Source organism: Tetrao urogallus (genome assembly GCF_951394365.1).
Source record: "Tetrao urogallus genome assembly, chromosome: 2".
NCBI classification, from domain to species: Eukaryota; Metazoa; Chordata; class Aves; order Galliformes; family Phasianidae; genus Tetrao; species Tetrao urogallus.
Genome location: NC_136814.1, coordinates 79,282,801 through 79,295,822, shown reverse-complemented (window position 1 = coordinate 79,295,822; position 13,022 = coordinate 79,282,801). Strand labels below are relative to the sequence as shown.

At 38.4% G+C, this 13,022-nt stretch overlaps 1 protein-coding gene across 1 annotated transcript in view; it reads right to left on the bottom strand.

Moving 5' to 3' along the window:
* Positions 1 to 8,090: 8,090 nt before the first annotated feature.
* The window catches only part of IMPG1 (interphotoreceptor matrix proteoglycan 1), a gene marked incomplete at both ends in the record, with an annotated part of 48,227 nt that continues 43,295 nt past the window's right edge, over positions 8,091 to 13,022 (bottom strand). Inside the window, 2 exons of the mRNA XM_079532649.1 lie at positions 8,091 to 8,130; positions 9,945 to 10,155. Of these exons, the coding sequence (XP_079388775.1) occupies positions 8,091 to 8,130; positions 9,945 to 10,155 (251 nt within the window). The remainder of the gene's footprint in view (positions 8,131 to 9,944; positions 10,156 to 13,022) is intronic.

The window sequence follows — 13,022 nt, the reverse complement described above, 5'->3', positions numbered from 1 at the left end:
ATGTTCATTTTGCACAGTAGCATTCATGATGAGAACCCTTGCCCGTGATACAAAGGGAAGAGCTCCTCTGTGCAACAGAGGACGTAATGTTCGTTAATCATATTAGAGATGTTTAATATAAAGTGAACAGATTTTATTAATCATGTGGTTTGTTAATTTGTACTCTATTATGTTTAATTTGTGTAGTCAGCTATACTAGGTATGAGGACCCTGAAGAATTTTCAGTCAGTGTAGGTTGTAGCATTATGTTTATACACTGCATTTTTCTTAGCAGTTTCTGTTACAACACTTAACACCTTTAAATGATCTGTCAGTAGTTGGGTACATAGTACAAAGAACAGCATTGCAACCATTGTTTTATAAAATTCCCTCTTCAAAATACTAAATAGTGGGCTTTAAGTGGTGGACTAGTAAAGAGTATATGCTGTATCTCATAACTGGAATTGTGGGGCCTTAGCTTTGACTTCTGTTCTGAAGAAGTTGGAGTGTACTTTTATATAATCTGAGATATTTTATGTCCTGATTTGAAAAGTGGTTAGTGTCTGTTTTTACTAACTTTTTCTGAAAGTGATGGGAAATCCTTCTATACTTGAGACTCATAACTTCCTACTGTTTCTGTTACTGTTCTGTTACTATTCCTACTGTATTCTCTGTTTTGTTTCTTACTGTTATTCTCTATTTTTTTCTGTGCATTCTGAGAATTCATGTGTTTCAATATTGAGTAATGTTGTACACAGAGAATGTACTGCTTATTACACCTTATACCACATATTTCTGTTTCTTTTTTTTTTTTTTTTTTTTCCTTTAAATACAAATCTCATTTTTTGGACCAAATTTCTGTTCAGAAAATATGTCCATTCTTGGACAACTAACTTATCCATGTAGTATAATTTAAATATAGCATGCAAAACTGTCCAAGACTTGTATCTGGAGGCAGATAAGGATAGCATAAGGGAAATCTGGTCAGCTTCTGGATGGTAATGTAACTTAACTGAACACTGAGACCTGTTTATTTTAATTGTAATGAGATGCACAAAGTCTGTACCTTTGGCTAGATATTGTAAAAGTTTGGCCAGTAACATAATGCATCATCTACATGCTGACGAATTAGCTACAATTTTTAGTATACTAGACTATTGCAGTCATTCAGACACTGATCTTTATCTTGATCTCCTTTGTCAGTGTCCTAGTTTGTAACAGTTGCTTAATTAAGCAGTGAGAGATTTGGTAGATAGGAATTAGTAATTTCATTCAGTTTCAAGATGGATCCCGTCTACTGATGTGATTATTTCACCAGGCTGGCCATTATTTCAACAAAGTAGGCGTAGCTATATATTATTTCACTGTTAAGAATTGGAAATATAAATAACTTGTTGTCCCATTACTTATTCAACCTGATACAAAAATGAAATCTTGCTCTACAAATTGACAGCTTGCTCACAGTACAAAATAATTTCCTTTCAGTTTACTGTGTTTGAAACCTTTTGAAAAATGTTTATAAACTTTAGTGTATAATTACATAAATAGATAAAAGTCATTAATGACTTCCAAGAGATACATTTTTGTAGCACAGACAGAGAAAGCTCGTGATGCGTGTGTCCTCGCTGATTGTAAATTATGCTTGCCTGCCTATGTCTAATTATTATTACAAATGCACTCCTTACTGTAATACATGTGAAGGTATTTGAGGAATACATTAACTCTGTATGAATTGGCCACATCAGGGAACTTCAACTTCCATTGCATAATCATTCTGCTTTTTGATCACATGATTACAAACTGGCAAATGTGTTTTCGTTTTACTGAAAATGCCCTCTAAGCTGAAGCAGTAATTTTTGGCTGGAAGATGATAGGAGAATTGACTAGCAAGTTGTGTGCAGATCTGTACAACGTTACATGACTTTCAAGGCACTTCTTATGAAGCATTATTGAATTGGAATGAAGGTTTCAGAACTTCCAGTCTCCAAAAACTTAAAACTGCAAAAGGTTTGACGTTATATTTGACACAAGGAAAAGAAAATCAGTGAATTGATAGGGCTGAGAAGCCTTGTCTTACGTTTATTTCTGTCCGGATTTAAATTCCCGTTCAGGCTCAGATTATATATATAGAGCAGATCTTAACAAGACTGAACACTAAGCAAAGAACCTCAGTACTTAAAGTGTGTGTGTGTGTGTGTGTTTGTGTGTATACACATATATATACTTAAAAGCTTAAGTATGTATGTGTGTATGTATATATACGTATCTGTAAACATAACTGTGGGGAACTCTAAATAAGATCGTTAACTTGATTTTTCCAGTCTGTTCCTTTCATTATGCCAGTATCTCCTTGACTGAGGCTGTTTCTTGACAGCAAGTTACCTACAGACTGGTATTGGAAGGAAACTTCATTTTCCTGACTTGAGTGTATGGGAATTTGTGTTAGTTATACGATAAACAAATATTAGGTATTGGACTATAAAATAGTGGAAGAGGAACTGGTGGCTGGATGTTTTCAGTTTAGACGTTCCCCATGTCTGCATCGGTTGAGCAGTGTGCTCAAGAAGATACATTCCATAAATCAGGGTATTCTAGTTTGCACAGTAGCACACCTCTGTTCATTCTGTATCAAAACAACACAATTTTAGTTTTTGTCAATCTTTTTGTGCAACAAAATTTTCTTGTTGTTGTTCTCATTTATTTTTTTTTTTTTCAAATGAGAAATATTCATCTACTTCTCCAGCTTTTCTCTGTTGTCTCATCTACTGTGTCAGATTGTGATACTGTTGGATGGTTTGGCACCAGTCTCTGGTCTTAGGGACTGTGCTGTTATCTAATGCCCTTCTGATCTACAGCTCTAGGGAATAGAAAAAAAAGTTGTTTTTGAAGGAAAATGACGTTCTGTGTGTCTCATTTATATAAACATTTCCTCATCCCTGTCAGTGCAGCTGCCCATTATAGTTGAGAACTTCATGAAACACTCCAGAAAATAAGGAGGGGAAGAGAATCACTGGGCTACATTCCTGACTAAGTACCAGTCTAGAGAGTGCTACTCAAGGATCATAAGGTCATTACATACTTGCCTATTACCCACTGTTGAGATTGGTTTTCTTTTTGTCACTGAAGCCCTTGTTTGGTTGTTTTTTGGTTTTTTTTTCCTGTTGTTTTTTTTTTTTCCCCAAAAATATTTTTAAAGTATTTAAATGACCTCCTAATACTGTACTGAAAATCTAAAAAATAAAATACATTCCACGTTGAAACCTCACTTGCATGTCTCTTATTTTAAAAAATTTAAGTGGAGTAAGTAAGGGTAAATTAAGATATGAGAAAGATGGAAAGACTTCTGTGCTAAATCCTGTATCCTTGTATTGCAATTGTTTTTCAAACCTTTGTTGCTTTACCACAAGAGCTTTATTGTAATCAGTGCAAATATTGTTTTCTATGGTATTTACCATTTGCATCTGCTTTATTTTCTTAACAGTGACTAGTGGAACTATTTAGGATGTGCTGAGTTTATATGCTGCGAGAGTTTTGGAGTTGAAGAAAAAAGAAGGAAAGGCTTCAAACTTGCCTCTTTCAAGGGCCAAATCAGAGTATTATTTTTCAGTTGAATACAGTTGAGGTAATTCAGGCTTTGAACGTTTTTAGGCATAACTTTGTGTCAGTATCTTTATGCTATGGTTGGAACTACAGTTAAAGTACAATTTAACATCACATTTAAAATGATGTGATGCACCTTAGTGTGAGATTAAATACCAGTTCAATCCCAGCAAAATTTTCAAGGAGATGGTTTTATTATAATTTATTGAAATACAAAAGGCTTACATCCAGCAAATATATTTGGTAATTAATAGTTAAGAGTGATAAATACATACATGAATAATGATTATTAAAGTACACAACTTAAAATTACTTATTTTTTAAGCTAATGATAATGGGTAGGGGGAGAGATATGCTAAACACATACAAAAATACATTTGTAATGAAAAAAAAAAGGAAAGAATGCCTTCAGCATTCTTAATGCATCTTAACTTATGTGAGCAATTGTAAAAAGCTAACACTGCTGGCATGGGTGATGTCCCATGCAATGTAAGAAGTATTTTTAAAGTGAGCTTTATACTGAAGGTACTGTGTAAAACGGCATTTTTAGTGATTTGTTTTGTTTTGAAGTATTTCCTAGTGAAACAGAAAGTAGAAATACAATTTCAGCTGTAGAATCCTAAAATGGTTTCCTTGGTGCATTGCTTTCATTTGTACATAATCATCAGTTCTGTTGGTTTTGCAAGGAGACCTGTTTGTGCAGTTATTTGGGATTTATAAACACTGTCAAGGGCGTATAAGAAGGTAAAATTCATTCTTTGTTGTGGTAACTGTGTGGTACTGAAAGCTAGAAAGATTTACATCTGAAATCAGCTACTATCCTGAATACATGCAGGTTTCACATCTGAATGAGGAGCTGTCATCCACTATAGCCATGAACTTTTTAGAAGCTCACTTTGAGCTGTAAATACAACTTCAGATTTGTGCCAGGTGCCAAACAGTGCCTGAATGTAATACAACACTGGCAGGGCACGTATATTTGCATATACTCAAGAAAAAGGTGTTCAAGGTAAAGTAATCTCCTGTTTGAGTCAGGATTATGGATTCATAGAGCATGAATTGTTAAGCCTATTAAATAATTAATGGCCTCTCATCGTCTGCCAAGATTTCTTCTAGAGAAACTAAGAGTAACCTCTCGATATGATTGGTGTGTACTGTGTTTAAAGTGTGTTTGTGCGTGACTGTAACTTATTCCCCAGGTAGCTGGGAATGTGAATCACATGCTCTTAAAGGATGAAGAAAACTACAAGCACTTCACCTATTCAGAAAGTTTGAAGTCCTAGGATTAGACAGTTGGCCTGAGCTCTTTGGAAGCCGACTGGATGTGGCCCTGGGCACCCTGCTCTGGGTGTCCCTGCTTGTGTGGGGTTTGGGCCGGGTGAACCAAAGGTCCCTGTCAACCTCAGTTGTGATGGGATTGCATCACCAGGAATTAACTAGTGAAGTGTATATGTATACATTATTCTTCAAGTGACAGAGACATAAGAATCTTAAATTCAGGGAAGCTCTTAAAAATAACTACAACTTCTGTGTGGTTTCTGGTCTGTGTGTTACAGGGAGAGGATGAAAATGTTCCCAAATGCTTTTAATGTAGCCTTTGGTAAGAGGTAAGAACGTTACTAGTGACAGCTCTTATTTCCACGTTTGCCACTTGCTTTGCTTTACTGTGTGTAAGAAAGGTTAATAAAATAGTGTAGGTCTGCTTTAAAGTTTTGTCTGTTCTTCCAGGCTGATTGTAATGATACAGTATTGCAAAAAATGTCATTTCTGAGCAAAAGCTGTTGCTAGCACTAGGCTCTTACAAATAGCATTAAGATATATACATACTGTATGCTTAATGCATGCGCCTTATCACAGGTTACTTCTTACCAGTCAAGTTTTAGACATGGTCACACAGTTGAGCAATAAGGTCAGGCTGTTTTTCTGTAATGACACGATGTGTTTAATGTGTACTGATGTTAAAGAGAAAGTGATGCATCTTTAGGAATCCTCCAATTTTTTGTTATGCATTGTCCACCTGAACTCCAGTCTTGAATAATGCAGACCTCCTTATTTTGAATACCTGTAGAAGAAATTCTCATAAGACATTTAGAAGCATTTTGAATTTCAAAATACATAATTTAACTACTGTTGAAAGCAAAGAACTCAAATCTTTTGAGATCATCTCTAGTTCCTTCTAAAGAGAATTAAGTTGGTCCTACACCTGAAGCTATTTTACATACTAAATCATTGAGAAGAATTATGATTTCTCCTCCCTGGTGTGACAATGCTGTGTTTCTGTGTGAATAACAAATACTGACTATATCATTGTAATTTGAAGAGCATACTTGTGAGCATTTTTTCAGTGCTTGGAGCATTTTTTAGTGCTGCAAAAGAAGCCATAGCTAAAGGGCCTAGGATTCACAATTACAGCATGCTTGGAGTAAATTACAATTTGGAATGTTTAGTTTCTCAGCCTCAGTTTGGTGTAAGAACAGCAGCATTGCTGAGCAAACTCACACGTTTGTGAAACCTGATGTCTGTTACTCGTGAACTAAAATGCCAGCTCATCCATCCCTGTGGTGCTTCAGGTCGTCTCGTGGTTGCGATAATGAAACACTGACCTGTGATATTGATGGGGAGCTCAAACTTGCAGTGCTGTCTTATCATTTTAATCCAAAATACTGTTTGCTTGATTGTCCAAGTGACTGACATGAGAATAAAATAAATGGCAGCCTTTGTTTTCTTCTCAAATATGATTTCAGTCATCTTGGTGGCTGAGAGTGACTCTTGCAGAGGGTGATGCTGCATGATAGTCACTGGTTTTGATAAGCAAAGAATGACATTTTGTATATTTCTGAGGGGAAATCTATAATGGCTTTTAAGCTTGATCTGCACTGCATCAAAATAACTCATCTGTATCCATGCGAATTAGATTTAGTATCATATTTTCTTTTGTCCTTGGGGTTAGATACATTACTGAATTTTGCCAGATAACACGTTGAAAATGAAGCTTATTTACCCCAAATGCGTGTAAGAGCACAAATAAATGACACGTTGATAGAATAGCATTTGACAGATGAATTGCAAAATAAGAGATGTTACAGACAGCTGGAGGTAATACTCTTCCAGCTGAAAGCAGTATCTTACTTTTCAGCAGCCTTTTGGCTGAACAGAGAAGATCCAGCAGCATCCCTGATGGGGACAGGAGATATCACAAGAGAAATTTTGCATTTTGAATGAGCTCATGTTTTCAACTTTCATCTCTAAGGAACGAGGAGCACGTGCCACGCTGAGGTAGGCAGCAGAGAAATCAAGATGGCAGGATCACTTTCTCAGGACGTTTGCTGTTTCAGTCTGAAGGGGCCTATCCTCTGGAATGCATACATTCTAGCTCGTCGCATTCTGCTTTGACTCACAATTCTTTTCTTTTTCACATGACTGCTTGCTGAGCAAGACAGGCAGCGTTCCCAGAGGCTAACCATGCACAGTGCTGTCTGTCATTGTCACCCGCTTGCAAGAATTTGTTCTCTTCTGAGCTTAGAAAAGGATGAACCAGTTCTTCACAGAGACATGAAATGTATTTCTTACACATTGCGATGCAAAGCAAAACGAAATTATAAAATTGCCATTTTCAGTTTGGCTTAAAAATTCTAGATATCCATCTCTCCCTGAAAATTTGATTGGAGTAACACATTCTGTTCTAAAATCCTGTCCTCAAAGGAGTTGGGAAGTGACATAGAAGTGTTGCTCTTAGTTTCAGCTCACAAAAGCTGTGTTCTACATCTATTTTTCCTCCCCTTTCTCTGCCATCTTTTTCCCAGCTGTTAAAAGCATATTTTACCAAAAGCCTCTGATGTGCATACTCACTTTTGAACTTTACTTGTGAAAGATGGCCAAATGCTTCTAATTATTTGTTCATTCCATGTAGTTGCCTCATTTCTCAACTAAATTCATTTCCATGACCAGATCTTGGGGAGAGCTGTGTCAGTACACTTCTAACAATTTAAATTGCACTGAGCAATATTTTCTAAACAATCTGTCATTCCTATTAAAACTTCCTCTTTTTTTTGCATTTGTGTTGAACTTCCAACTTTGATTTCAGATATTCCTTCCTTCTTCACATTTAAATGACTGCCACTGTTGTCCTATTAAGCTTCCAAAGAAAAATGAGCTTTTCTCTGTATAGAACTCAGGTTGGATATCAGGAAATTTTCTTCTCAGGAAGAGTGGTGATACGTTGGCGCAAGCTGCCCAGAGAGCTGGTGGAGTCACCATGCCTGGAGGTGTTCAAGGACCTATGGATGTGTCACTGTGTGATGTGATTTGTGGGCACAGTGGGGATGGGTTGGTGGTTGGACTAGATGATCTTAGAGGTCTTTATCAACCTTAACGATTCTATGATTTTTTGAACTACAGAGGCTTCCTAGTAACATTTGCCAAGAGGAAACAGTAGAGGTTTAAAGCTCTTGAAAATCATCACAAACCTTGGTTTTGTCTGTCTGATGCTGGAAATGCAGAATTTCACAGACTTAACTTGTCAGTCCTGGCTTTGTAAACTGGTCTGGTGACCTAAAACATGAAATTGGAAAGGTAAAAAAAAAAAAAAAAAAAAAAAAAAAAGAGGTCATTTCACTCAATAATTTACAAAAGGCACTTGAATAGAGTGGAGCACCAAAGCCATGCAAAAGAGCTGTAAGAAAAGCAGTTCTACGTTCTGTTAGGAAACAAAGATGACATTAAATGTGAAAACTAAAAAGTAAATACCAAAATTAGTGTTGTTAGTTCTGACATTGCTGAGCAAGAGCTTAAGATCAGATTTAATTTAGTTATAGAGGTAAGACATGTAGATGGAGCTGTTATTTGAGTGGTGCTATGTGTTGAGGAACAAGGAAAGAAGTTCCATGCATTTTACCTCCATACTGAATTGTGTTTTCAAGTCTGTGTAATGCTTCTTGGTCAGTGGTCTCTGAGGAGCTACTGGCACAAGCACTTACACTACAAACCGTGTGGTAAAAGCTAGTTATGGCTTCATCATGTTCAAAAGCGGAGTTCATCCTTGCAGCATTTTCTGAATTGTGGCTGCTGAGAGTGGGCCTTCTACAATGCAGAACATTTTTGTTTAGGTAAATTTCAAATTGCAAAATGAAAAAAGAGGGTTATTTTTTGAAACGTGAGGAAAAAGATCATGAGCCGCTTACTCCAAATTAGGGTTTCTTTTGCATTTTCTTCTTAACTTAATAATTAAAATGATGAAAAGAAAAGCAAGGCTCAGTGAGCCAAGAATGACAGGTTTGAAAGTGAAGGGTTGTGTGGGTTCTGGAGCAAATTTTTCACAGCGCTGTTCTTGGTAAAACTTGTGTCTGCGTACAGGACATCTAAAATGGGGAGAGGAAGAGACAAATATACAGAACTTGAGGGCAGAAAATGCAGAATACCTCACATGAAAACAAAGGAGAACATGCAATTAAATACAAGCACAATATTAATGTATGTATCTGTATCTATGTACCTGTATGAAATAATGTGATTCATAACAGAGGAAGGAAAATACTCTTAGATTCATGACAGTGAGTGTTAAACAAAAAGTCACAGATTGGTTCTTTGTTCACTTAACAAAGGTCAAATAACGTTCGTGTTGTGGTACCTTAGAAGTTCAGGTGCGTTTCAGAATAATTCTTGAACATCCCTCTGAAGCCTATGTTCTGTTTACTGGTGGCTTTAATCTGACTAGGAGGGTCTGAAGTAAGAGATTCCACTATAAAGAGCTTCTTGAAGACAAAGCAGAAGATTACTGTATTTTATGAGAACAGAGGGTTTCCAGTTGGTGGAAAAAATGGCGTGGTTCTGAGTAAATTCACAAACAGATGCTCCCACATTGGTCAGAACTTACTATACAGACTGTACGAATGGGCAGAAGCTGTTAGCCGGAGACTAGCATTACGTTTGTGTGTACTTTGCTATAATTTACACAATTTTTGCGTATTACTTTTAGAACTTCTAGTACTCTTACCATTGGTTTGGTAATTTCTGCACCTGGGCCTTTCTGAAGTGGGAAGTGATTATTTTCTGCAGTGGGTTGGTTTCGAAGCTCACTTTGCTATTGCAGTAGAGCTTTCAGAAGGACCCCATTAGGTGATGGGTTCCAAACTGAAATACTGCTGCTGCACTATGGCCTGTCTTGCAAGTCACTGTGCTCAATTCCCTTTTCTGTGACTCCTACTGCACAAAATGAATTGTGGCAGTGTTTTGAAGTGTCTGAATATTGAATTCTTGGCTAATCAGCACAGTTTATGCTGTTGAAAAGTATGTACTCAGCTCCATTTGTTCATGGAACAGAATCAGGGGTCCATTAGCAGAGTTCCAGTTAAGCATCATTTATTTACCTGCAGACAGCTCCTCTTCCTGGAACTAACTCACACTTCCCACCATTGTCACAAAGATGAGGTTCCATTTCGCACAGGCTCCGACAGGGCAATCCGTCCTGGCTTGCATAACCGGGTTTACAAAGGCAGTCAGCCTCTTTTGTCCACTCATTCATTATGCATTTGGAAAATTCGTCACATGCCATGAATTTGCATGGGTCTGCCTGATCAGCTGTAAAGGATGGGTAAATCATTAATGGGAGCATTGAGATGTCACCCTCCAAGTATTTGGCAAGCTGGGTGGCAGCCAGAGTAAACAGTGCATGCTTGTACGTGTTAATGGGGTATAATATGGCATAAGGGGACACATTTTTCTCCTCTGGTTGACACAGCAAGCTTGCAAAGCTTATGTTTACTTGTATAATTGTTTACTCCCATCCTGTGATTTTACCTTTTCTCACTGTCAAGGCTTTTCATACTTGAATATTTTGATCCATTCTTGTTTTTTACTTTAAAGCGCTTGTTTTGTACTCAAGGATGCTATGCTACTCTCTTATATTTGTATAAGAACTAATTTCTGCTGTAATCATCTGAAGCATATCCTAGGGCATAACAAGGGGAAGGAATCAGCTTAGTGAGTATTGCACAACACTATGAAGACTGCAAGCTAGAAATAACAGCACTGTCCACCGAAAAAACGTGCATTAGCATGGGGAAAACCTTGCTGTGTGTTTATTTTGCTATATATATATATTTTGTCAGGGATACCTCTTTGAAATTAAATGAAAATGATTTTGCCAGTGTTGGGCCTTGGGCAGGCCCAAGTCAGAGGTCCTGCAAAGCCCTGACTTCAGCTGTCACACAAGCCTTTTTCTCTTTCCCCATTCTCTGCTTCTTCCTAGAAAGGCATGAAGGACCCAGAAGGAGCTATTAAAGGCAGAGCTCAGCCCAGCTGAGTGCTGATGGAGATGTAAGAAGGAAGGCTGCAGCCCTCTTGTCTCTTGGAGGTGGTTTCATGCATGTCATAAGGTGAAGCCCATAAATAGAAGGCAGAAGATGGGAAGTAGTACAGGGGATACAGACTCTATTTTTATCAGCACACTGTTTCAGTAAGATGTGTGAATCCAGTAAGGCAAAAAATAATGATCATGTGAATGGAAATGAGGGCAGATGGACAGGCAGGAGCGGGGCTACATAGCACAGCAGGTTCTGAGTGACCTGAACTCTCCAAAGGAGGTTAATGCACCTTCTCTTAGCTGTGGTGGAGAATTTGGTTTAAGGACTGGTCTGCAGAAATCAAAAAACACTCAAAGATCTGCTCCATCTCCGGAGTTGTTCAGGGCCGGGCTGGATGAGTCCCTGAGCAGCTGAGCTGTTGGGGGGCAACTCTGCCTGCTACAGGGATCTGGGACTGCGTGGGCCTTGAGGTCCCTTCCAAACCCAAGCCATTCTGTGGTCAGCGTGTGCTACAGTCCTTCAAAGCTAAGAAGTGGAAGGTATCAGTGTTTCTTTGTGATAGGGTGAGTTAGGCATGAGCAGACTGCTGTGTTTGGTGATGGTGTTTCATTTCCCTTAACAAAGTTTTGCGCTTTGTACCTGCCGTGCTCTTTAACCTTCTCTATGTTTTCACTTTGTTTAGCTGACAAAAAAACAAAATGAGTGCAGATATTTTTAAAAGCCTGCTACATCATTCTTTGTTATTATTTATGACCGATGTAGTTAGTGCTTTTACAGCTGTAAAAGCTGCTGAGTCTGGTTATGTGTTTTGGGCTGTCAGTTCCCATCAGCGTTTCCTTGTGATGTAACGCTGTTACCACTAGATGGCTCTTATTTTCACAATAAGCAGGAATTTGCTGGCATTACCTTAATTTACTACTCTTCCCACCCTTCTGCAAAATAAAAATACTGTGGGGCTATGAAACACCGGAAATACACTGAATTTCTAAACGTGATTTATTCAATATATATTACCAAAGCAGAGAACCTATAGTAGCCCAGAATTCAATTTTTTCCAGGACTCCTTTATCCCTCATTCAGTAAAACATCAGTTTATTGCAGCAGCTTTTTGGAGTTCAGACACTGTAGTTTTGTTAACTTTCTTTGCCACACGCATTTGATTCTCTTAGTGGCCACAAGGACATAAAATGCACAGGTTAGAAAGTGTCTGCATGAATAGTAAATGGACATTTTGTGCTCAAGTTGTCAGAAGTCGGTGAGGAAAAATACCACCAAAAAGGTGCGACTCAGAAAACTCTAAACTTCCCATGTTAGACTGGTGTCTAGATATGCTGTTACTGACTTTTTTCTGTTTAACAAATACTTCAGACTTAGAAGCACATTTGTATAGAGATAACAAGATGGGTGTAAATGACGTCAAATTGGGTGGGAGCATTGATCTGCTTGAGGGAAAGGAGGGCTCTACAGGAGATCCTGTAGAGGCTTGTTTGATGGGCTGAGTCCAGTCACAAGATATTCAACCAGGCCAAGTGCAGGTCTTGCACCTGGGTCGTAACAATCCTATGCTGCTCTACAAGCTTGGAGCAGAGTAGCTGGAAAGCTGCATAGAGGAAAAGAATCTGAGGGTTTTAGCTCACAGCTGACTGAATACAAGCCAGCAGCATGCCCAGTTGGCCAAGAAAGCTAATGACATCCTGGCTTCTATCAGAAATAGTGTTTCAGTAGGAGCAGGGAGGTGATTGTCCTCCTGTACTTGACGCCTTGAGCTGTGTTCAGTGTTGACTCCCCACTGCAAGAAGGATACTGAGTTGCTTGAACATCTGCAGAAAACAGCAAGGTGAAGGTACTAGAAAGTTATGAGAAGCAGCTGAGAGAACTGGAGCTGTTTGTTTTAGAGAAGTGACTGAGGGGAGACCTCATTGCTCCAACTACATGAAAAGAGACTGCAGCGAGGACGGTGTCAGTCTCTTTTCTCAGGGGACAAGGAAATAGTCTGAAGTTTCACCAGGGGAGATTTAGATGGGATATCAAGGAAAATTCTGTCATGGAGTGGGTGGTCAACCAGTGGAACAGTCTGCCAGGGAAGTGGCGGAGCCCTCATCCCTAGATGTTTATAAGACACGTGTGCACATGGCACTAATG